The sequence below is a fragment of the Ailuropoda melanoleuca genome, chromosome 1 (genome assembly GCF_002007445.2).
Source record: "Ailuropoda melanoleuca isolate Jingjing chromosome 1, ASM200744v2, whole genome shotgun sequence".
In the NCBI taxonomy this organism is placed as follows: Eukaryota; Metazoa; Chordata; class Mammalia; order Carnivora; family Ursidae; genus Ailuropoda; species Ailuropoda melanoleuca.
The window spans coordinates 4,381,389-4,407,790 of NC_048218.1; the positions used below are offsets into that span (position 1 = coordinate 4,381,389).

The 26,402-nt window shown below is 46.8% G+C and overlaps 1 protein-coding gene across 1 annotated transcript in view; it reads right to left on the minus strand.

The window, feature by feature from the left end:
• Window positions 1–2,903: 2,903 nt before the first annotated feature.
• The window catches only part of BACE2 (beta-secretase 2), an 82,319-nt gene continuing 58,820 nt past the window's right edge, over window positions 2,904–26,402 (minus strand). The window contains exons 9-10 of the mRNA XM_034655463.1: window positions 21,196–21,364; window positions 2,904–3,381 (exon numbers count right to left, since the gene is read on the minus strand). Of these exons, the coding sequence (XP_034511354.1) occupies window positions 3,128–3,381; window positions 21,196–21,364 (423 nt within the window). The 3' untranslated portion in view covers window positions 2,904–3,127. The remainder of the gene's footprint in view (window positions 3,382–21,195; window positions 21,365–26,402) is intronic.

Genomic DNA, 26,402 nt, shown 5'->3' on the forward strand with positions numbered 1-26,402 from the left:
TGGGGGGCAGTGATTCACGTGGCCCCAGGCCAGAACTTAGAACTGAACCACGCTTGGCAATCCACCACGCGGGGGCCTGGTAAGAGGAACGTGACAAATTTTCATTTGCACAGGAACCTATTAAATTATGAAATAATCCTCTCTCCCTTCTTAAGATAATGCAATCCCTAAATCAGACCTGCTTGCAAAATCTATTACCCAAAGCCTTGCAGGGCGGTTGAAGCGACCTTGGTGGGGGTGACTTTCATAGTCTTGAATTATAACTGACCCCCAACTGATCCCCAACCCAAAACCTCTGCATCTCACAACGAGTCAGGTAAAATCCTTCCAAATGTTTGGGAGCGGACTGTGTTCTGGAAAACATTCCCAGAAGTCACAAGCCAAGAATCTGTTTCTTTAATGCCAGGTACTTGTTTTTTGGTTCAGAAGAAATACAACCTAGTGTATGGGAAATGCCAGATGATCTGACACCATGATCACGGTGGTGCTTTTTAAAACTCCCCAGGTCGGGGTGGGGGGGCAGGGGGGGGATGGAGAAAAACCAGACTCAGTCCCCATCTTGTTTCTTGCTAGTTTTCATAAACAGTTCCAGCTACTAAAGACAGCATTTCATTGGGGCTTCCAAATAACTCATCAAGAATATAAAGTATCACCCTATTAAAAAAACATTGCTCACGAAAGAAGCATTCATTTCTTATGGGACAGTTGACAACGTTTGACAACAGCATAATGCTAAGTGCAGCTTTCAGAAAAGGACCGTCTTCCAGCATTTTCCGCAGTAGGTTACAAGGTAAAAATGACACCCTCAGATGATTGTTACTTCCTTTCCCGTTCAAAGCAAGCCTCCTTGAAGGTTTTCCAAGCTCAGTATCAATTTACATAACTCGAGGAGGTGGGTGTCACTAACCAGGGTTTTGACTCAAAGTCCAATTTTCGACAGCAAGGCATGCCAGGAAAATGTCCCACATTCAATTGTCTGTTTCATTCTTGTTGCTAAGTTATGCTTTTGTAATTTAAGCATTTCCATTAAAATGTCACATCCAATGACATCTGAGATGAAAAGGTGGAGAAATCTGATATGAAATGCAGAGCATTATAGCAAACTTCATTCAAATACCCTAGCTTGAAATCTGCTGTGCTATTATCATGTACTCTGGGAACAGCGTCTGCTGAGCCGTTCGTTGTTCAACAGAAATGCTCCCCGGCTCGGAAACCGAGCATGAGAGATTGGAGCAGACGCCTGTGTGATGGAATAAGCAGCCAAACGAACTGGGTCATCTCTGCGACTCCCTCCTTTTATTTCGGGGGTCTGGGTTTTCACAGCACGGGGAAGGTCCACTCTGGGAGGATTGCCTTCCCTTCCGTGCAAAGTGGACCACAAAACGGGAACCAATAAAAAAGCCCACGGGACAAGAGCATTAGAATTCCAGAGACTTCTACTATGGAAATGTATTTTGGAATTATTACTACCGAGCCAAGACCAGACACGATAATGAGTACCTGGTAACAGAAACCCCTCCTGCTACCCCCACGTCAAGAGGGCCTTGTACACACCATGCGCAAACGGTTTCCTGAAAAGGGCACAGAAGGCTCAGGTTCTAGGATACAATTCAAACCTTCTGCAAGGACGTAAATGACAATCTAGCCAGAGGAGACGCTCCAGTTAGCCCTTCCAGCAGGATTCTATCATAAATTCAACCCATCCCAATAGCGATGCAAAAGCGAACATTGAACTTGGCATACAAACAAGAGAAGGGATATTGGCTTTGAACCCTTCTTCTAATTATATCTGATCACAGAAGGCTGACTGCATCGAGTTAAGGCTTCTGCTTTTTTTTGGCGAAGAAATTAATTTCTTTATCAAATAAATGATAGTAAGAGGGAGGTCCCCCATGGAAGGGGAGCACTGCACACCCACCTCGTCACGGAAGACTGAACACGCCACACGGAGGAAGCGTGTGGGTCAACGGCTGCACAGATGTGTTTACGCTGATTCGGGCGGCTGTGCTGGAGTCTAGGGGTTTCTGCAAAGGCAGACACATGGTCTGAAAGCATGGGAGAAGAAGTTCCTTCAAGTCTTCTGCATGTCTTGTGTCTTCCTTCCCCCGAGAGTTGGTCAGGATAGGAATTGAACCATTTTCCTGTTTCCCTCCAGGGTAATAACCGACCTATCACCAGAGATTTGGAAACACAAACAACTAAGCTAGTGAAGGAGGATTTGTCTTTCTCACCAGAACACCTTTTATTAATTTAAAGTTAGAGTAAGCACTGAACGGCCCGCTTGGTGACAGAAGGGCACCTGTTACCCTCAGTGGTTGGAAGGAGGATTCTTCTCGCAGAGGGCAACGGCTGGAACCAGGCTGCCCGCAGCCCCAGCCGGGCACAGGGCCCTGGGCAGAGTCTCCACAGAGGTAGCTTTTATCTTTATACCAACAGGACTACGGAAGCACGGAGTACGAAAGCACACGTTTCCTTCCACTCTACCGTGACGGACAAACGCTTTCCATCTTCAGAAGAGGCTGGTGAAGACCGTTGAGCGACGTGTCCCTCCGAGAGGATTCTGGCTCCCACTCAGAGCACAGAGAGGCTCAGAAAAGGGCTCTCTTCGGATTCAGAAGCAGGCAGGATGGTGAGATGGTCAGGCCCCAGGCCGCTTCTCCTGCTACCATACCGCAGGCCTCTTGTATTCTCCGACCCACGCTGAGGCCTGGTGCAAAATACCCTTAAATGCAATTCGTATGAAAGCTTCCCATTAGCTAAGAGGAGTTACGAACCACATGTGCTCATTTCTCCAGAGATGGAAGGAAGAGGAGAACGAGCCAAAGCTTGCCCTTTTTTTTGGTGGCACACCTAGACAGTTTGGCATAACCAGTCACATAAAGCCTGAAGCCCAATTCACTCTGTTTTGGTTTAGAATGAGGTGTTTTTTATTATAATTTTTCTTGGAAGTGAGGGAGGAGAAGGAAGCTCTAAAATCAAGAATCAAAATACAGTGAAATCTGGAAGGCATCTGGGAGCAGAACAGATTTAAGACTAGTGGACAGAGGAAGCAGACCCCGCCTGCTCCACCTGAAACGTAATTCTCTGAACAGAGAGTTCAAGGTCGCTCGAGTTGGGGCTCCGCTCTTCATTTCCAGCGATGCCGGACGAGAGAGGACTCATCATTGACGACCTCGGGATCGCGGGGCAGCTGCCGACACGGACAGGGAAGCAGCAGCAGGACGATCAGGATGAGAAGGATGGCTGCACACACGCTCATGAGCGCGTACGAGACGATCCACAAAATGGGCTCGTTCAAGGGCAGGGCGGGGACGCAGTTGCTGGCTATGTCGTCTGTTGAGAAAGGCCCAGAGATCTCAGACACTGGAGCACCTGCCATTTCTGAGGAGACAGAAGGGGGGAAATCCACAGCTGTGAAATGAGCCGGCCGTCGGTCCCCTCCGGCAAAAGAGAGAACACCTGCTTTGTGAAACAGTGACCCAGGCACTGGGCAGGCACCAAGGGGGTGCACTCTGTGGCAGTGGTGGCCCCAGAGGGTCCAGTCCCCGCCCCCCAGCACGGCCTGCTTCGGGACTACAGGTGCTGAAGCTATGTGGCGGAGAGCAACGTGCAGAAGGGCACATCCAGAAGCGTCAGGTGCTCTGGGGAGGCCAAGGCTGCGGAGGCCACGGCTGCGGAGCCCTGCGGCAAGGGCGCAGAGCTCGGCGCCTGGTGAGGAGGCTGGCTGGGAGGGGGAGGGGGAGTAGGGAGCTCGGCAGAGCCTGCCCGAATGCCCGGATGTCCCCGGCGAAGTCAACCTGACTTCATGCTCGCCAGTGCCTGTCCTCTTATCAGCCCGACCCACACTCTGAATGGGCTCCAAGACCACCTGGTCACACCAGAAGATTCTTCCCCACCCCACGCTTGTCCCGCATCCCACCTACAGCGTAGGGAGGACCCAAGATCAGGTATGGTCCGTGAGGGCGACATGGAATCCGTGGCCTACCCGGGAACAAAGGGACACATAGCTACCGTTCACCTGGTGACTTGTGCTAGTGACACTGGGGTAATACTCCCCCAGGGGAGGAGGTCGAGAGGATTTCTTAAAGCAGGTTTGGGGATTATGAGTATTTCATTTCACTACATCAGACGTATCTGCCCTTTTCAGAAGTATAGAATTTATCTGGCATTTTACATTTCACTTGGAAAGAGAGAAAAGCCTTGTTACCCACCTCACCCATGTTTAATTAGAGAAATGAACATCTAGGCACGAAAAAACAATGTTGCTATGCATTTCATTTCTCTGTACTGAAGCTTCAAGACCCTAAGGCCTGCCAAATAACAGCCTTATTTATTTTTTTTTTTATTGAGGAAAGAAAAATTCAAAATAACAGGACGATGGCCTTCACAGAATGGTTTAAAATAAGAGAGAAAACAGACTTGGTCAGAACACTTTCTTGCTAATGTGGATTCTGTGTGTGTGGCTTTGTGGCTGCTTGTGCGTGCACTGGAAGAATCCAGGCAAGCACGAGAGCCTGCGGACACCCAGGAGCAGAGCGACGCTGGCCTTCTGTTCATCTAGAGCCCAAATGCCCATGGCTGAAGCCACCGCTGAAAACACACACTCAGTGGCCCTTTATATTTCTATTACAGTTTCTCTCTCTCTCCTGCTTTGTAAGACCCCTTTCCGTGGGAGAACCTGAAGCGGCAAATGTCTTCCCGCAGCAGGTCGTCTGTCTTCTAGCAAACGGACGAGAAGCTTGAACACATACGCTGATGTGGGTGACGTGTGCTTAGTGCAAAGACCCCAAAAGCCTGAGCAGCCAACGGGAGGCAGTGAAAATCACCGGAAACCATTTCTGCTTCCGGACAGGACGGAGCGAGAGGGGCCAGATTTACCCACGACCTGAAACAACTAAAATATTGGACAAAATACACAAAGAAACAAAGGCTCCGAACATACTGCCAACTGAGCAAGGAGCGTGAAGTCCCGAGAGAAGGGAAGACTGATGAAGGGAGCCCGACAGTTGCCTTGAGAACATTTCTGGGTTGTGGCGCAGGGCTGGGGACACGGGCAGAGGTGGGCAGCCTCCTGGGCTGGGGGGCAGGGCAAGGCTGAGAGGGCAGGGTTGGGAGGCTGGGCAGGGGGCAAGGCTAGGGGGCAGGGCTGGGCGGGCAAGGCTGGGAGGCAGGGCTGGGGGGCAGGGCAGGGGGGCAAGGCTAGGGGGCAGGGCTAGGGAACAGGGCAAGGCTGGGGAGGCAAGGCTGAGAGGCAGGGGTAGGGCTGGGGAAGGATGAGAGGCAGGGCTGGGGGGCAGGGCAGGGGGGCAAGGCAAGGTTGGAGACAGGACTAGGGGGCAAGGCTGAGAGGCCAGGCTGGGGCGCAGGGCTGGGGGGTCCTGGAGTTCAGAGGCACAATGCAGGACAGGAGGCGGCGGTATAGAAATTGCACACATCTCCTGAGGTCCTCCCCTGAGGCTTCAGCTGAGTGCTGACCAAAAATGAATGAAGGCGGGTCAAAGGACCACTTGAAAGGATTAGAAAGAACAGAGCTCTGGAGCTCACAGGTAGGGCTGAGAACGGTACCTACAGCCAACTGCTTCCTGTTTGTTCTGTTTCCCAGTGTGTGTGGGGGGGAACCCAAGCCCAACTCACAGGGGACCAGTTAGAGTAATAAGGGTCTCTCCTCCATCCTGGGGGAAAGGAACCACGCAGGGCACACTGCTCTGATCTCATCTGAAGAAGCTTCAGAGCAAGACAAGGCAGGACTCTAAGTAACTTAAACGTGACCCAGGACAAACTTCAAGAATACTCGCAAGAAGACAAAAGTACTCAGCACCCTTTGGGGAGCTGGACCCAGTTTCAACGTGTGGGGGGTTACATTACCAACAGGCAATTCTCACACACCAGCAGGGTGTCCAGGAATTCAACTCACTTCTGATACTATCTACCCAGAAACAGCATCAGACCCCCCAGTTAAGAGCTCAGGCCTCCAGGCTTCACCCCACTACTTCTGAAGTGAGTTAAAAGCCCAGGCTGTCACCTGCTTCTGACCCACTGGCTACAGATGGGAGGTCCCAACCACCCCCTGACCGTGAGCTTGATTAGTTTGCTAGAGCAGCTCCTGGAACTCAGAGAACTCACTAGATGACTGGTTTATTATAAAAGAATCTAACTCAGGAACAGCCAGACGGAAGAGATGCCCAGGGCAAGGTCTGGGGAAGGGGGTGGAGCGCCCAGGCCCTCCAGGGGCCACTCTCCCCACAGTCCCCTGTGTTCACCAGCCTGGAAGCCCTCCAGACCCTTTCCTTTTGGGTTTTTATGGTGGTTTCACCGCACAGACAAGATGGATGAAGTCAAGGCCAGTGGAGATTGCTTCAACCTGCGGGCTGCTTTCCCTCCCTGGAGGTCAGGAGGCGGGAAAGTTCCAACACTAATCACAGGCCAGCACGACCCCAGGATGCTTTCCAAAGCCACTTTATTAACAAAAGACATCTTATCGCTTAGGAAATTCTGAGAGTTTCAGGAGCTCTGTGCCAGAAATGGAGACAAATACCAAATACACATTTCTTGTAAATCGTAATGTCCCAAGCACCCAACAAGGTGAAGTTCACAATGTCTGGCATCCAATAAAGAATTTCCAAGTATGCAAAGCAGCAGGAAAACACAATTCATGGCAAGGGGGAAAACCAATCATTTGAAGCTTGGCAAGAAATGACACAGATGGTAGTATTAGTAGACAGGATATGAAGACAGTTACTGTAACTGCATTCCGCTCGGGACGCTGGAGGGAACATCAGACGTGCTAAGCAGAGACACAGGAGCTCTCATAATGTCAGATGTGTTAAGTAGACACACAGAAGCTATAATGAAAACCTAAGTCAAATTTCTAGAGAGAAAAACTACAAGGACGTGAGACAAGAAATACACTGCATGGTATTAATAGAACAGATATCTGCAGGAAACCAAAAAAAAAAAAAAAAAAAAAAAAAATAGTGAACGTGAAAACACAGTAGAAACCATCCATGGAACAGAACAAAATCCTGAGAACATAAAGGGAGAACGTCAGTGAACTGCGGGAACACAGGAAGCAACTCAGTATCCATGTAGTCAAAGGACCCCAATGAGGAGGGATGGGAGGCAGAACGCATTTGAAGAAACGATCACCAAAACCTTTCCAAACTTGAGGGCAACCATAAACTCACGGATCCAAGAGGCTCAAAGATCCCCAAGCACAAGAAACAGGAAGTAGATTACACCAAGGGAACCGCTGAAAACCAGTGATAAAGAGAGAATCACAAAAGCATAGAGAATAAAAGCAAAATGAAATACTCTGTATGAAGGAACAAAAAGAATTATAGCGAATTTCATCTCAGAAATAACACAAGTGATAAGACTGTGGAGACCCATCTTTAAAGTGCCAGAAAGGAAAACCTGGTCAACCCAGCTTTCCGTACCAAGCAAGAACATCCTTCCAAGTGAAGATAAGGATTTTCTTTTCAGACATACACAAGCTGGAAGATTTATCACAAGGAGAGACACACACGCTAGAGTATTATCCTGCCATTTGTGACCACACGGATAAACTCGGAGGACATGATACCAAGTGAAATAAGGCAGCCGGAGAAAGACAAACTTCACAGGATCTCACTTATACGTGGAGTCTAAAATAGTTGAACTCAGCAGCAGAGAGTGGAATAGTGGGCGTAGATCTTGAGAGAGAGAGAGAGAAAGAAAAAAAAGAAGAGAGGGGAGGGGAAGGGAGGAGAAGAGAGGGGAGAGGAGGGGAAGATGGAAAGGGGAAAGGGGAAAAGGAAGGAACGAACGAAGGGAGGGAGGGAGGGAGGGAGGGGAAAAAAGAAAGACAATGCGATCCACGTGAGCTGACAGATAGTAGCCGGCGGTGACCGTTTTACATTACATACGTGCAGCACAACATCATATCGTATACCTTAAATGTACATAGCTTTTATGTGTCAATTATGCCTCAGTGAAGCTGAAAAAAAGAAAGAAATCATCACAGTCCATCTGCACTACAATTACACTAACAGAAGCCCTTCAAGCAGATCAGTGACGTCAGACGTCAGACGGAAACCAGGACCTACACAAAGGAGAGATGAGCAGCAGACGCGGTAACTAGCTAGGCAATGATCGCGCCTGCATTTTAAATACTTAAGGAGATAACTGCTTTAAAGCAGAAATGACACCGGTGTCGTGCGTGGTTTATAACACACGCATAAGTCAAATGCACGACAGCAAGATCGCAAGAGGCGACGGGAGGAGACGCACCCTAGAGCTTCTCCTCCTGTGTTTAGCGGTAGAGCGAGCCCCTCGAGGCCCACGCTGCAAACCCTTTAGCAACCGCCAGGACAACACAGAGTTGGAGCTAAGACACTAGCCGAGACAAAGAAAAATAAAAATTCTCAATCCGAAAGGCGGCAGGAGAGGAGGAAAAGAACAGATGAGACACAGAGAAAACATGGGGCCACGTGGTAGATGAAAGCACCACCTTATCAATCATCACATTAAACAGAATCTACACAGGGGGTCAGCAAACTTTTTCTGGAAAAGGATCAGAAAGTAAATGAGTTAGGGCTTTTTGGGCCACGGAGGATTTCTGTCACATTCTTTTCGGATTTTGTTTTCACACCCCTTTAAAAATGTAAAACCATTTTTACAGGCCCTACAAAAAGAAAAGAGAGAAGAAAAAGAAAAAACAACAGGCCAGATTTGGCCTGCAGGCTGTTATCTGCCAATCTCTGGTCTCAACACCCCAAAGATAAAGCAGAGATTGTCGAAATTAGATAAAAAGCAAGACCTGACTATTTGCTCCCCAGGAGAAGCCCCCTTGAAACGTAAATACTCAAATCCCTTAAAAGTCACAGGATGGAAAAAGGTGTGTCAAGCTAATGTGAATCAAAAGTAATGCAGAGAGAGGGGCACCCGGGTGGCTCAGTGGGTTGGGTGTCTGCCTTCGGCTCAGATCATGATCCAGAGTCCTGGGATCGAGCCCCGTGTCGGGCTCCCTGCTCAGTGGGGAGTCTGCTTCTCCTTCTCCCTCTGCCCCTCCCCCTCGTTCATTCTCCCTCTCTCTCAAAATAAATACATAAAATCTTTTTTAAAAAATCTAAAAAAAAAAAACTATACATTGATTTTAAAAAAGGAGAAGAAACGCAGAATGGCTGTATTCGCATCAGAGGTTTCAGCTCAGAGCAAACAGGACTGCCAGGGGATGGGTTCCGCGCACACGCGGGACAGAGCAAGACTACACGTGTACGCGCCTCATACGAGTTTGAAAAGGAAGAAACCACCATGATGAAGTTGCAGGAGTTTATGGAAACCCACAAAGACAGAGACTTCAACAGCCCTCTTCTGCTCAGCAGCCAGCAAGTGGGCAGGAAGGGAGCGAGGGCGGGGACCACGCCAACAGCACCACCCACCGCGCGACCTAACGGCCAAGGGCACAGTGCTCCCCCCACCCGGCAGAATACACATTGTTTTCAAGAGCCTATTTACCAATAGGGACTACATTCTGGGCCATAAGAACAAATATCAAGAAGTTTGGAAAAGAATTCAGTTGATACTATGTTCTCTGACCGCAGTGGAATTCAGTGAGAGGTCAGAACAGGGAGCGTCTGTGCTGCGGGCGGGGTGGCAAAGCCACCGGAGGGGACCGGACTTTTTCCCTGGTCCCCTACATATGCAAAAATTCAGCAACCTGGTCCTCGGAACACAAACTGTCCACTTTATACCAATTATATCCCAATGAAGCTGTTAAAAAAAAATCAAAAGAACGAGGTAGTCAAAAAAAGTATGTCAAAGAGCAATACGACAGGATTGCAGTTAGGCTGAAAAAAAAAAATGGAAAAAAAAAAAAAAAAAAAAAAGAAGAAAAAGAAAAAACGAACCTAAGCCCAGCTCTGCTAGGTACATGGGGGTTAATTCTAGCATTGTTCAACGCTCAAGCTTATATACGTTTTTTATATATATAATACAATTATATCAAAACCCTCACCAAAGTCAAATTGTCTTCAGTGTACGTGTATTATTTTTATATTCAGAAAAGTTTTTGAAAAATAGCACCAATTTAAATATGCCAGTCAAAATGTATTATTGGAAACAACCGTGTCCTCACATTTCCTAAACAGTTACTTAGCATTAAAGGAGGGGCGCGGGCGGGCGGAGCATGCGACTCTTGACCCTGGGGTCCTGAGTCTGAGCCCCATGGTGGGTGCAGACATGCCTTAAATAAATAAACTTTTTAAAAATTAAAGGAAAGTTGATTTAAAATTACTACTGGAGACTACTTTCTAAGAATGCCTTTCTCTGGATGATATGCAGACTTATTTACATATGCTATTAGTTCTACGATCATGGAATAGATTTTAAGTTTTTATGCTGGAATTACTTATGAGGCCCTCCTATACACTGGTGAAAGCATGTTCCCACTTAGAAGCTGTGTCATCTTGACCAATTTACTTAACTTCTTTGGCCCTCAGTTTCCGTATCTGTAAAATGGGGAAGGTAACGGCAGCTACGAGTTAGTCTTGCTGAATGATCACCAAGCTAACAGAAGGTACTTAGCACAGTACCTGGGGTAAGGTCGGTGCTTCCTTAGTATCTCCTGTTATTATATTGTTATTTTAAATCTTTCATCAGTGTCTTGGGTTACAATTTTAATTATGTTTTCTCTGTCTTATCTCCCAGGAGATCAGGACCCAGTTTATAATGAGCACACAAGGAAGACACATTAATCTGCCAACTATAACAATTATCATGGTTGGGACTTTTCTGCCATGGTATGCAAAATAAAGTGAACTGTCTCCCCAGACCGACTCTTTGGTACGAAGATGCCTTCTGAGTAGCTGTGGTTGTGTGGTTCACTTGGAAGAATGTTCTGAAGTTTACAGGACTGGTGTCCTGGACCTGGGGCCATTTTGCTCTGCAACCACATGAAAACCACTTAGTACCCCCCGTCCTTAGTGTTCTTTTCTGTCAAATGAGGAACGAGGGCTACCTGATCCATGTCTTTGGGGCCCCTGGCTTTGGCATCTTTCGACTGGAATCTAAGTCGATGGCAGAAGCCTATCTCTGCAACTCTGCTCTTAACAGCTAACTTTCCTATTTTTAAACATGAATATGTACCAGATGATCCACTTTCAACCTGCAGCAAGGAAAATTCACAGTGAAATGACTGCCACAATCCACGAGGAGTCTCAAGTTGTAAAAGCTGAAATCTATACAGCTCTTGGGTGCTAAATGTCTCAATCTATAAAAAGAGATGGGTGGTATTTCAGACGCTTTGGATACATTAAGAGAGAGCTGTCACTCTTGACACACTATTATCCTCTGAGCTTTAGGGTACTTGGCCCGGGCAACACAGAGCAGCTGAAAACGTTCCAGCCTCTAACACCTGCTCCTGGCCTGTGAGACTCTCTCTGGGCCGAGGCTCCAGGTCAGCCCACCTCACAGCACATGGGGACCGCCAACCTTGTTTACGTGGCTCTGATCTGAGACCAGAATAGGGACTCTTCGTAGGGGTTGGGGGGTGAGGCGAGGAGACGCAGGGCAGCATAAGAGAAGCATCTGTGGATCTTTTTCCAAAATAACCATCACCCTCCCACCCACCACCATTCTGATACACCCTGGCTGAAAAAGAAGGGGAGGGTGTGGGCCATAATGTATTTTAGAGAGCTCCCCAGGAAAAGTCTTCAAAGAACTCCCACTCACTGCTCTCCTTCCCACCCTGCCCCAACCCCCTACAAAAAAGCCTAATCCTCTAGCTAAGTGTTGTCTGACAAACACCAATTATTATGAAAAGCAAATAAAAGACATCAAGAGAAAAGGGAAGCTCCTAAAGGTTTGGGCTCCGCCAAGTGCTAGCTGGCACCAAGGCAGAAATTCCTCCTACTATAACACAGAGAAAAGATGATAAACTCATATTTTTAAATATGTAGATGAGCCTAGAAATAGGCCCTAGAACTGGAGATCCAATGCCAGGGACGGGGGGAGGGGTCAGAGGGGGGCAGGCAGAAGACTTGACCCCGGCACTACAGAGATGGGGGACAGAGCCCGGTGCAGGGGTGGAGGGCGCCGGGAAAACTCTGCCACCCAGGAAGCCTGACTCTGCCTGAGGTCCCAGGAGTGGAGGGCAAGGAGGGCGACCAAGAATCTCCTGTGAGAAACAGTCTCCCAACCACCACCTCAAGCATGGTGGCCATCTAAATTTACACAGCTTGTGTAGAAACCCGAAAAGTTCTCATCGCCTCACACTCAGCAGAAACAAACGCGAAGCTGCTTTAGAGCAACATTTTTACAACCCAAGGTGCACTGAACTCTCTCCAAAGGAAAAAAATAAAAAGCATTCCCACTAAAGATCAGCTCACAACAAAAAGTTGCAAACCAAGTGAAAATCCACCATGACAGAACGGTCAGCAGACCGGAAAACAAAGAGATCAGTTCTCCATAAATGACAGGAAAACAGAACAAAATGCTTGAGATTATACAATAGCTGTGTTTACAATGATTAAAACCTCATGAAAATACTAACAAGATTTCTTTTAACAGGCTGACTTAAAAGTTCATAAAGCAAAATAAAATTAAGAACAGCAGGGAAGTTTTGAATCAAGAAGAATAATGCACAGAAACTAACACTCTAAGATATATCAACTGAACAGAACAGAAAGTCCAGAGATAAATATTTCCAAACATCTACTGGAATCTGGCATACAATAATTGTGGAATTTTAGATCAGTGAAGAAAATGTGGATTATCTGAAAAACGTTATAGGAACAATGGGGTAGTCATGTTGGGGGAATAAAGGTTATCCATACAGACTATGTCAAGGTAAATCAAACATAAAAGTACTTGCACAGATCACAAAATAATTTCAGTAAAAAAGGTCATTTAAAATGTGACTTCAAACCTAAGAGCCTTAAGACAAAATACTGATACATTTAAATACATAAAAGCATTTTTACAATAAAATTCATCAGCAGCAAAGCAAATTTTTAAATAATGTATAACTGAAATATGGGTTATAGTTTTTTTTTCTCCAAATGGTTAATCACTCCATTACACCATTTCTACAAATCAATATAAAAAACTAAAAACCCAGGGGCGCCTGGGTGGCACAGCGGTTAAGCGTCTGCCTTCAGCTCAGGGCGTGATCCCGGCATTATGGGATCGAGCCCCACATCAGGCTCCTCTGCTATGAGCCTGCTTCTTCCTCTCCCACTCCCCCTGCTTGTATTCCCTCTCTCACTGGCTGTCTCTATCTCTGTCAAATAAATAAATAAAATCTTTAAAAAAAAAAAAACACTAAAAACCCAATAGAAAATAATAGGGAAAAGATACGAGCACATAGTACACAGAAATGGAAAAACAAATGCCCTTAGACACATGAAAATAAACTCAACCTCATGCATATGAAGTAATTAAATTAAAACTACATTGAGATCATCATTACCACCTACCAGATTGGCGAAATTCCCAAAAGTGTGATGCCACCTCATTGGTGATGCTGACTGGGGAGTCAGGCCATTGTATACATCACTAGAGAACCGGTACAACCAGGTATAAAAGAGTATAACCTCCTTGGAAGGCAATGTGACAATTCCCATCAAGATTACAAATGTTTGGTGCGCCTGGGTGGCTCAGTCGTTAAGCAGCTGCCTTCAGCTCAGGTCATGATCACAGGGTTCCTAGGGTTGAGCCCCACATTGGGCTTCCCACTCAGTAAGGAGTCTGCTTCTCCCTCTGCCGCTCCCCCTGGCTCATGTTCTCTCCCTCTCTGTCAAATAAATAAATAAAATCTCAAAAAAAAATTACAAATGCTTGTACCCTTTAACCTGGCAATTCTACTCCCAGTAATCTAACCTAGAGGTATACTTTCATATGTGTGAATGAACACAGACAAATGGTATCACGGCAACACTGTTTATCATAACAGGAGACTGGAAACAACTTAAATATACCAATAAGGAATTGTTAAATAAATTAGAGAACCACATAACAGAGGATTATGAGGCTCAAAAAATAATAAGGGAACACTTTATGTACTCACGATTGCCTCTGAGGTTGTGGGGCACTACATAATGCATTGTATCACTGGAACATTATCTGGCCATTTTCAAAAACCAAAAAAAATAATGGAGACAAAGTAAATACAAGCCACACAAAATTATTACAGAACACTACAGAAAAGTAAACAAGTATATTTGAAAAAGTATGAAGTGGAATTTCCAGAAATGAAAAATATAAGCCATGCAATTAAAAACTCACTGAATAGGTTGGGGTGCCTGGTGGGCCACTGGTTGAGTGTCAGACTCTTGGTTTCAGCTCAGGTTGTGATTTCAGGGTTGTGGGATGAAGCCCCACGCAGGGCTCTGCATTCAGCAAAGTCTGCCTGAAATTCTCTCTCCTCCCTCCCTCTTTGCTCCTCCTTGCTCACGCATGCTTGTGAGTTTTCTCTCTCTCTCACTCTCTTGAATAAATAAAATCTTTATAAGAAGAAAACCTTACTGAATAGGTTAAATAGTAGACTGAACACAGCTGGAGAGAACTAGGGCAATATAGCATGTGTCTGCAGAAACTACACAGAATGCAGCAAAGATAAAGAAAGGAAAATATGAATGCAAGGCCAATGGACGTGGAGGAAATGAGAAATCTCAAAATTTATCTCAGGAGATCCAGAAGAAACTAGTAAAAATGGGTGTGAGGCAAGAGTGGAGGAGGTAACAGCTTACAATTCTCTAGGACTGATGATAAAAAACACGAATTGTCAGATTCGGAGAGCACAATGAGTCTTGAGCAAGATCAAAAACAATCCCTACCTAGATGCATCATGGTGAAACTTCAGAAGAGGAGAAATTTAGCCTAAGTCTGAACAGCAACCAGAGAAAACAAACAGATTACTCTCGAAGGTACAACTGAAACTGATGGGGGTTTTTTCACCAGCAATAATGCTGGCCAGAGAACACTGAAATAGCATCTTTGAAACACTAAGGGAAAATGGTCAACTGAGAATTCCATCCATGTTTCAAAAATTAGGGAAAAATGAAATTTTAAAGAGATCCTAAAGTACATTTTTCAGCATAGGAAAATTGCTGTTTCATAATTTGTTTATCCATTCTCCTTCATTTGGGGCTGTTTTTAATTTGATGAAAATGGTGGTTTTATGTAATAAGGTACTTACTGAACGATGTAGCACTTTAATTCATTTTATGAATAAAGCTGCTTCTGGTTAAGTCTTTGGGTGGACACACACATTCACTTCTTCACTGCACGTACGTAAGAGTGAAGTTGCTGAGTCATGGAGTAGGAATATGTTTAACAGTAGGAGAAAATGTCAAAGTGTTTTTCCATTCAGACCAAACGATGTCAGCAAACTGAGAATCCCTTAACTGAGGATTAGAAGGGAATTCCACAAACCTGCTCCATGAATCAGACTATATGACTGCTTTCATAGAAAACCCAAGCAACTCCAACAACTATTTTTTAAAAGGAGAATTCAGCAAGGTGGCTGGATAGAAGATTAATATACAAAAAGCCCCTTCATGCCTATATACCAAACAATCAAAATGTAATTTAAAACAATCTCACTAACAGTAACAGTAAGAGCTAACAGGTATCTAGCAAGAAGTACATGTGTAAGACCCTCTTGGAGAAAACTACAAAGCTGCTGTAGGACATAAAAAGACCTAAACAGGGGCGCCTGGGTGGCTCAGTCCTTAAGCGTCTGCCTTCGGCTCAGGGCGTGATCCCGGCATTCTGGGATCGAGCCCCATATCAGGCTCCACCGCTGGCAGCCTGCTTCTTCCTCTCCCACCCCCCTGCCTATGTTCCCTCTCTCGCTGGCTGTCTCTATCTCTGTCAAATAAAAATAAAATCTTAAAAAAAAAAAAAAGAAGAAGAAGACCTAAACAAATGAGAATTAGTACATTCATGGGGAAAAGACTTGTATAATAAAGACTTGATTTCTTCTCAAGTTCATCTGTAAATCCAATGCGGTTGCAATCAAAATCCCAATGGAGTTCTCAGATGTTGCAAGCTGAATAAAAGGACAAAAGTAGCCAAGAGCATTTAAAGAAGAATAAGGAGAAGAGTTGAGCCCTTGCTGGATATTAAGTCTTCTGTAACTATAGAAATTAAACCATATGTTCTAGCACAGGGACAGCAACTACACGGGTGGGATAGAAGAGAATGCTCAGAAATAATCCAGATACATACTGGGTCTTGGTATATGACAAAGAGGTTATTAAAATTTAATAGGTATCTTGCAAGATTAATTTAACCTGAATCTAACCAAGCCTCTAGAACTAAGTTCAAGTTTACAGAAAGGTAAGGTTAAATGAAAGTGTTAAATGATACTATTAGAAAAAATCCAGACAAATCTGAATATGATATATTCTATAAAACAACTGGCCTTCAAAAGAAAAAAAAAAACCCACAGTGAAGGAAACCATTTTTGAGGTAACTGAGAAAATCTGAATATGGCCTAGATATTACATAATACAATGTAAACATTGTTAAATTTTTAGGTGTTATAATGGTATTACATTTATTATGAGCCTGTCCTTATTTTTAAGAGGTATTTACGGATGAAATATTATGGAGTGAAATATTTAGGGGTAAAATGTCATGATATCTGCAACCTATTTGTAAATGTTTCAAACAAAAACTACATATACATATATACTATAGGTGGCAAAATGTAAAAATTATCAAATCTAGACAGTGGGGGCACCTAAGTGGCTCAGTCAGTTAAGTGCCTGCCTTCGGCTCAGGTCACGATTCCAGGGTCCTGGGATCGAGCCCCACATCGGGCTCCCTGCTCAGCGGAGAGCCTGCTTCTCCATCTGCCTGCTGCTCCTACTCCCTCTGCTTATGTTCTGTCAAATAAATAAATAAAATCTTTAAAAAAAATCTAGATGGTGGGTATGTAGGACATCATTGCGTTATTTTTAGTCTTTCCTATATATTAAATTTTTTAAATAATAAAATATTGAAAATATCAGAGGGGATAATATATGCAAGAAATAATGCTGAGAAAACTGAATGTCCTTATAAAAATTAGATTCCTGTTTCACATTATACGAGAAAATGAGGGGAAAAAATCTTTAGATCTTTAGGAAAAAATCTCTATTTTCTTAGATTGAAGAAAAATTTCCTAAATGAGGTACAGAGTAAAAGCCATTAAGGAAGAGATTGGTACATTTTATCGCACTAAATTTAAAAAAAAAGTAAATGAAAGATAATAAAAACAAATAAAAGAAACCCAGAGAGATTAGCAGATATCACCATGCATAAGCCCCTAAAATTGATGGATCAAATATTAAGAATGTATAGATATCACTAAAAAAGACATGTAGAATAATGTACAAAAGCTATTGGTAGAAAAATTCACCATCAGAGAAAAAGCTCGGACACCCCATAAGTATATCAAAAGCTGTATTATCTCAAAGCGCCTGGGTGGCTCAGTCGGTTGAGCGTCTGACTCTTGGTTTCAGCTCAGGTCATGATCTCAGGGTCCTGGGATCAATCCCTGAGGTGGGCTCTGCGCTCAGTGGGGAGTCTGCTTGAGATTCTCTCTCCTTCTCCTTCTACTCCTGCCCCCACCCAAATAACAAATAAATCTCTACAAAAAAAGTTGCAACATCTCAGAAGTAACCACACTGTGAAGCTATTTCATACATACAGATGGGCCAAAAACAAAACCAAAAGAAAACAAATGAACATTCTTATGTAATTCTGATGGTCCAGCTGCCCGGAGGACAAATCTGACAGTAGCCAGTTAACACTGAAGATTAGCACACCAAACCATCCAGAAATTCCATTTTCAGAAGATCTCAGTAGCATGAAGATGTTCACTGCAGTACTGTTTATAACTGCAAATATTAGAAACAACCCAAATGGTCATCGAGGCAGAACTGGGTAAATAATCTGGGTATATTCATACAAGAGGGTACTACACAGCTGTCAAAATGAGAGAGCCAGTGCTCCCATCAACACGGAAGAGCCAGTAAATGTGTAATGCTGACAACAGAGCAGACTGAAAAAGGACACGCACGGTACCACAGGCATTCATATACATTTAAAAACACCAAAACCCCACAACCAACCAACCAATGTTTTGTTATATGGTACTTATCTATAGGTAGACGGCAGACAACTCCTAAGGGGACTCCAGTGATCCCCGTGCCCTGGTATTTACTTTGTGTAATCCCCTCCCACGCTGGGCCAGGGTTGTCCTGAACAACCAACAGAATAGGGCAGAAGTGATCACATGTCACTTTCAAAATTGGGTGTAAAAAGACTGTGGCTTGGGGCGCCTGGGTGGCTCAGTCGTTAAGCGTCTGCCTTCGGCTTGGGGCGTGATCCTGGCGTTCTGGGATCAAGCCCCACATCAGGCTCCTCCTCTGGAAGCCTGCTTCTTNGGCCAGGGTTGTTCTGAACAACCAACAGAATAGGGCAGAAGTGATCACATGTCAAATAAATAAATAAAATCTTAAAAAAAAAAAAAAAAAGACTGTGGCTTGGGTGCTGTGTGGCACTTTCACTCTGGAATCACATGCTCCCGGGTGACCAGGTGCCCACCATAAGGATGTTCAGGGAAGCCTGGCTTGAGGTCCCAATGGAGAGGAAAGGAGGGCTCCTCTCCCCGACCACATGAGTGAGCTTCCAGCAGGACCCTCCACCCTGCTGGGAGACCCTAGCCCAGAACCACCCAGCTAAGCCGCTCCCTGACCCTTGGCACCTGCACAAGGTCAGAGTGCTACTAAATGTGGGGCTAACCTGTTACCAAGCGATAGACAACTAATCCAAGGCACTTAGACCTACGGACTGAAATCTTCAGTGTGTAGTAATTATGAGAAGAATCTACACCAGTTTCAGGATAAAGGGTCATTCTGGGGAAGGCAGTGGGGTGGGGCTTTAAGCTATACTTATTTTCTGTTCCTATGACAAATTTTTGAAGAAAACATGACAAAATGTTATCCTTTGTTAAATCTGGGTGTTCCATAAGTGTGCCCAAAGCACACGATTTCCTAGGACTTAAATCATTTTGTTAAAGTATGTGATAAATTAGAAATAAACACTTTAGAGAAAAAAAATGGCAGTGTACCTCTTCCATTTATTACAGAGCTATAGCCCACTGCCTGGCCCCTAATTGCAGCTTGGAGGGAAGTAATTACTTTAATGGCTAAACAGTTTGCACGGAAGAGGAGACGTATCCGTGTGTATTCCCCACTGCTGATAAAATCAAATGTTTAAGTACCAAAACCTTAAATACGCTTTTTTTTTTAAATAGTAACAAAAAAACTTCCATAAGCACACCTAACAAAGAATTCACATTGAAACGCAGGAATGAATGTTGCTTTGCCTGCAGACACTTAATATTAAACTATTTCCAACAGCAATTCACTTAGGAGACACGGTGATTACGCACTCTGCGGTATTAAGTAAAGTGGACGATATAACGGCTGTTGCCATAGTAGCCTCTACTTTAATGGTATTTAACAAGAGAACAGAAATTGTGGGGAAAATTGCTTTAGTGCTTAGTTCTCTGGGTTACAAGACGTGAGACACTCACAGCTGCGAGACAGACTAGCGTCTCCGATTGTACAGTCCCAGGTAACGCCACGGAGGAAGGTCTCCCCCAGGGATACCTCCCAGGCTAAAAACAGTTAATGCACTCCGAGAGATAGACGCTCATTCCCGACGAAGATGACAAAATGACAAGCCCCAAGGCTTCCGAGCCCGTTCACCAAGGCAGAGTCAGCGAGCTCCGGGTTTAAGTATTTGCAACAATCGAATCTGTACATGGTGTTGGGTGGTTTTATGTATACAGCACACGAGTTGGGCTAATATTCCAGATACAAGTTTTCCCTCTGATATTCCTCTCCTGCCATGCTCCACATTGTTATTTCAGCCTCCGGGATTGCCTGTGTGTCCAAACACGGATAGGAAGCATGCCCGACCCGCTTTATGCTCCAGGATTCCCATTTACCACCGCGAGTCAGAGAGTAAGTAAGACCTGAAATGTGTCCCTTTGGAACAAACCAGCTGAGAGCCTCTGACGTTTCGCCTGCACCGCCGCCCATCTCCGAGGCTCTCCCCCAGAGTTCTCTGTTGGTCTTAGATCCCATGGAAGGTCCGGTCAAGGTTGGGGCGACTGGCTCAGCCAGCCTTCCTGCCTGTGGGTCACTATCCCGAGGGTTTCACTGAATTCACGCCTCCCTCTCCATGCTGCGTGGGGGCCCGCATCTCACCCCACAGCCTCTCATTTTCTCCTGTCCCACCTCCTTGCTGTCTGTTCTGCCGCCTCACATGTGCTTAATTCTCTCCGTCGGCATGTTACCCGCCAACTCTGAATCCCACACGCCAGGATCTGCCAGTCCCCTGAAATCCCACCCAGGAGCTCGGGGGCGCCTGCCCGCTGCCTGGTCACGTGCTCTCCACGCATCCCCAGCCATCCCAGCTCATGCCCACGTCCAGGACTGGCCTTTTCTGCCAGAAGTACTGACCTTCCCGCTAAACCGTGCGCTGTGTGGACACTCTGTCCTAGCAAACTGTTTGTCTACAGACATTTCCGAGTTTGGGGGTTGACCCGCCCATCAACTTTCCTGCCCTCTCTCCTGGTTTCCCTGAACACTGGCCCAACCTTCAAGCTCGGCTTCGCAGAACAATGCTGCCGACTCACCCCCAAACCAGCTCTTCAAAGGGGTTCTAGGAGAAAAACACACTCCTTGATCTCGTCATTTTAGGATTTCAAGAAAAAGCAATGATTGGCATTTACTTCTTATCTCACAATGAAGATCGCTTTGGTGGAAAAAAAAAATACACAGCTTACCCATGAATCTTTATGTTAATTTTTCTGTCAAAAAAACTGTAATTCTTCCCCAAGACCCCCTGTCTTTATTCTGTGGTGTGAGATACCACTTTAAGTTTAACTTGAGAGAGAACCATAATACTAACATCAATCACGCATTTGCCATGTGTCCAGCATGGGACTCAACGCTGGACGCGGATGGACTCACTTCCTCCTCTCCGTAACCCTACCCACGTGCGCCTTACTGATAAGACTGACCACGGATGGCAGGCCTGTGGGAAACAATCCAAAGGTCACTGACCCTTCCTCAAGAGTTGCTCCCAAGTTAGTGAACAGACACTGAGTACTCCAGCTGGGGCTCCCCGTCCCGTGCAAGCGTCCCTTACCTGCACAGGGGCTGGCGGCAAAGCCCACCCTCTTCCGAGCTCTGTCGAAGATCACGTAGAAACCCTCCATCACGGTAGCACCAATCACCAGCGCGTTCGTGGAAGGTGAGATGCCGAATCGGTAACATTCATAATTCAGGCCAGCCCCCATCATGGGCTGGATGTACAGCTGTTGACGAGGAAAGGGCAGACAGACAGGGAAAAGCATGAATCCGGCAATATCACAAAGCTGTCGAGGCCACAGTGTGTTCCAACCCTCCTCGGTGCTGTGGGGGCGACGCGGGGAGAGAAGGGGATGACGTTACCCTGCCACCTGGAAGATGACATCACGAGCATGGTGATAAACATTACTGAAAGTGATAAAAACACGTGTGCTGCCTATAACTATAGCCGCCCATCCGCGCGTCCATCCAGCACTTGGTGTCGCCTCGATACTGCCTCAGTACCAGCAACCAACACACAGTCCCTGTGCCCTTGAAGACCCCCATCCAGGGAGGGGGCAGGCCCCTCTACGGTAACGTGGGCCAGCCAGCTCTCCCCCTCAAGCCGCCTCCTTCCCTTGGCCTCTGGGAAAGGGTTGGCTCTTCTTCCCCCAACACGAGTGGCCCCTTCTCAGGCACTTGTGTAGGGTTTGCGTTCCCTTCCTCACCTGTAAGCATCAGAGAAGGCCAGGGCTCCGGCCTCCTGGCGGCCATCCCCCCACCCCCGCCCCAGGTGATCCATGTGGCCCCATGGCCCTAAGCACACCCTGGGGTTCTATGCTGATGCCCAAATCTTGACCTCCAGCCAGATCTTTGCTACCACAGCCACACTCAACGGGCATCTCAAATGTCATATGAGAAAATCTGAACTCTGGACGTTCTCCCCAAATGTGCTTTTCCCCCCAAGGTCTTCTGTTTCAGTAAATCTGTGATTCACTCACTTCCTCAGGCCCTACGGCACCGGGCCGGGATGTCTCTCCCTACATGGAAACCATAACCAGAGGCTGCAGGCCTTCCTTTGAAATGGCATCCGAATCCAATCACGTCTCCCGTCCCCATGGCTACCGCCCGGTCCCGACCATGAGCGTCCTCTGCTCTCCTGCGAGGAGGCTGCGATGGCTCCTAACCGGCCCCAGGATGCCGTCTTTGTCATCCTTTGCCAAAGAGAGCTTGACAGTAGGCAGCAGGGTGGAAGCAGGATGATTTTATTTCCTCGGTCAGAGAGAGAGAAGCTGTCACCGTCAGCGAGAAGACCCAGCACCCGCACGAAGGACGCTCCCACAAGGATGAGGACCATGGGCTGCTCGTGTTCTATCAACGCAACACTTGGGGCCCCTGAGGTCCTCTGGGGGGCGAGTCTGCGAGGAAATGAGTCAAAACTTAAATCAGGGAGCAAGCCAATGTCACCTCAGGGAGAACAACCCCTTTGTGCTTCAACAGCAAAGCATTCAAATGCAGGCCACCAAGAGAGTAGAGTGGCTTAGCAAGACAAAACACCAAAAAAAAGCAATCAAGGGCAAAATGAGCAGGAAGAAGGACTTTCCTTTAAGTACTGACCCGCCCTAAAGGGTAGAAACACAAAGAAAGATTGTGGAGGGAAAGGCCGGGAGCCCGGGGCTTTGTGGAGGGAAGGGTGAGGGGTGCGGATTTTCAGAGGGTGTGGCAGGGAGGGGCTGCACCAGGGTAACAAGGGAGGGGTGCCAGCCGGGAGGCAAACCACAGCATAGGGGTGGGAGGGAATGCCACCACGAGGAGTGGGAAACATAGGAGCACTATTTAACATCTGGGCAGGAAAGGAAACCAGAAGCTGTGCTAGAGAGAACGGATACAATCAAGCTGACACCCGAGGAAGATGAACTTCACGGTCCTTGCCAGCGCGGGGACGGCGAGAGGACGAGGGGCTGCCGGGCAGCGGGGAGAGCAAGGACAGAGCTGTGACAGCCGCTGGCGTCATCCGTGGATAGACACGGAGCAGATGCTGGTCCGGGAACTGAGCCCGCAGTCAGAACCCTCCCCAGCTGGTCTGTCTGTGCGCAAGCCCTCCTTCAAGGCAAGGAATCATTCATTCTGTTCTCCGCTATGGTCCTGGCACCTCGGCTGCGAGGGTCCGAGGGTCGGCACCCAGGAGGGCCTCAATAAATGCAGGTGACATGAACGGTGTGGATGGAGCCTGACGAGCACCAAATGAAAGACGCAACTTCTCACGACCAACTCAAACGAGGCAAAGGCACTGCGCTCAATGCTAGGGAGAGGGGGGCAGGCAGGCAGAGCGGCAGTGTCAGGAGAGGACGCCCCCCAGCGCTGACCTGCCACCACAGCACCTTCACCCAAGGGTCTGTAAGCAAGCCCTAGGAACGTCCGTGGACACACACGCAACACACCCCGACTTTTGAAGGAATTACTTCTATAATAAAACCAAATCAATTATCACCTATCATGTAACTGAGGGTATTGATGCAAAAATATGCAGACCGAATTTGTATCTTTTACTCTTTGTATGTGTATCCCAGCTGACTGCCAATAAAAGTTCCAGACTGTAGATGCTGTAACAAGCTGGGGAAAGCTGAAGTATTGCTAGATCTCAGAATAAACTGTCTGTCTTACACTAAAATAGCACAAATAGACCAACCAGTGGTAGACTGAAATTATTTACATTTTTAGGGTTATGTGGAAAAGAAAACCAGAATTTGCCTGTGGGCTGGGGTTGGGGACTGCTTTTGTCAACAGGCCAAAAAAGATGCAGCCCATGTGTTTTGGGGAAAGAGTGGAGACAGACAAAATTTAAGATAATTGCCTTTGACACCACTCTTCTCTGCACTAGCAAGCATCCACTACTGCCGATGCCAAAAAGGCCCGAGGCACGGGCCCTATTCTAAAACTTCGGTGGGAAGGAGCCCTGAAGATTGCTTAAATGTTAGGGAGAGGGGGGCGGGCAGGCCGGCAGAGCTGCAGTGTTAGGAGAGGACCCCCCAGCGCTGACCCCGAGGGCTCTGTCAGTGGCACACGATAACCTGTGAGGTTATCGGCACACGACGGTTCACAAACACCCATCCAAGCCCTTTTCCAAGAAGGGGACGGAAAGAAAATGGAATGGGAATGTTGAGTAAGAAATCAGGAAAACAGCAGGTGAAGCAGATTTTTAAAAACCAAAAATGTGAACATGTCAAAGTCAACCAAAAAATATCTACAGTCTCGTGAGAATACTGAATTCTCACGCAGAGATAACGAAAATTAAAGGCAACACTCCCAAACCTCCCTCATTATATTCCCGCGCTCAGGCCGCGCTCGGTCGCTGAGCCCCAGTGACCTCCCAGCTCTGGTGGCTACTGCCCGCCCTGGACATCACAGAAGTTCCCCCCGAATGCCTGTTTTCTCCTGCGTCTTGTGAGTCCCTGATTCTGCCAAACAACCCCCTGCCATTTATTTACAGTTACACGCTCACCTTGTTCCTGAAGCTAGGCTTCGACTCAGTTACAAACCACACTGAGGAAATAACGTCCACATCGTGCTGTTCGACTGACCAAAATTTAATCATAAAGTGCAATGACTTTAAAGACGCAGGAGACATATCACTGTATGCGGTGAAAATGTCTTTGGTAAGTATTATGATTTCTCCCTTTATAGCTAAAGGGACAGACGGAGAAAGGGCTCAGTGATCTGCTCAAAGTTACAGTGTGAGTCAGGGGCGGAGCAGAGCGGCCTTGGCGGCTGTGTCCTCTGTCCCCGTGTTTCTCTTGAGGCTCTCAGGCTCTTCCCCAGTAACCCACCATTCCTGGAAGGCCTGTCCCCATGTATAAAGTGGAGAAGGGAAAAGGCAGGATTAAAACTTCCTTTTTACTTCTGAAATCATTCCTCCTTCCCTATCCCCCCACCCCATCCTTTGTCCCAAAGTCACCAAATCACGACAAAGGCACACTGATCGGTCTGTTCAAAACAACAGTGATTACACACTAGCCTCCACTTCGTACTCGTGCCAGGGAAGGAGCAAGGGCCGTCGGTCTCGTGGTTCTCCTCTTCAAGGANGGAGAGCAAGGACAGAGCTGTGACAGCCGCTGGCGTCATCCGTGGATAGACACGGAGCAGATGCTGGTCCGGGAACTGAGCCCGCAGTCAGAACCCTCCCCAGCTGGTCTGTCTGTGCGCAAGCCCTCCTTCAAGGCAAGGAATCATTCATTCTGTTCTCCGCTATGGTCCTGGCACCTCGGCTGCGAGGGTCCGAGGGTCGGCACCCAGGAGGGCCTCAATAAATGCAGGTGACATGAACGGTGTGGATGGAGCCTGACGAGCACCAAATGAAAGACGCAACTTCTCACGACCAACTCAAACGAGGCAAAGGCACTGCGCTCAATGCTAGGGAGAGGGGGGCAGGCAGGCAGAGCGGCAGTGTCAGGAGAGGACGCCCCCCAGCGCTGACCTGCCACCACAGCACCTTCACCCAAGGGTCTGTAAGCAAGCCCTAGGAACGTCCGTGGACACACACGCAACACACCCCGACTTTTGAAGGAATTACTTCTATAATAAAACCAAATCAATTATCACCTATCATGTAACTGAGGGTATTGATGCAAAAATATGCAGACCGAATTTGTATCTTTTACTCTTTGTATGTGTATCCCAGCTGACTGCCAATAAAAGTTCCAGACTGTAGATGCTGTAACAAGCTGGGGAAAGCTGAAGTATTGCTAGATCTCAGAATAAACTGTCTGTCTTACACTAAAATAGCACAAATAGACCAACCAGTGGTAGACTGAAATTATTTACATTTTTAGGGTTATGTGGAAAAGAAAACCAGAATTTGCCTGTGGGCTGGGGTTGGGGACTGCTTTTGTCAACAGGCCAAAAAAGATGCAGCCCATGTGTTTTGGGGAAAGAGTGGAGACAGACAAAATTTAAGATAATTGCCTTTGACACCACTCTTCTCTGCACTAGCAAGCATCCACTACTGCCGATGCCAAAAAGGCCCGAGGCACGGGCCCTATTCTAAAACTTCGGTGGGAAGGAGCCCTGAAGATTGCTTAAATGTTAGGGAGAGGGGGGCGGGCAGGCCGGCAGAGCTGCAGTGTTAGGAGAGGACCCCCCAGCGCTGACCCCGAGGGCTCTGTCAGTGGCACACGATAACCTGTGAGGTTATCGGCACACGACGGTTCACAAACACCCATCCAAGCCCTTTTCCAAGAAGGGGACGGAAAGAAAATGGAATGGGAATGTTGAGTAAGAAATCAGGAA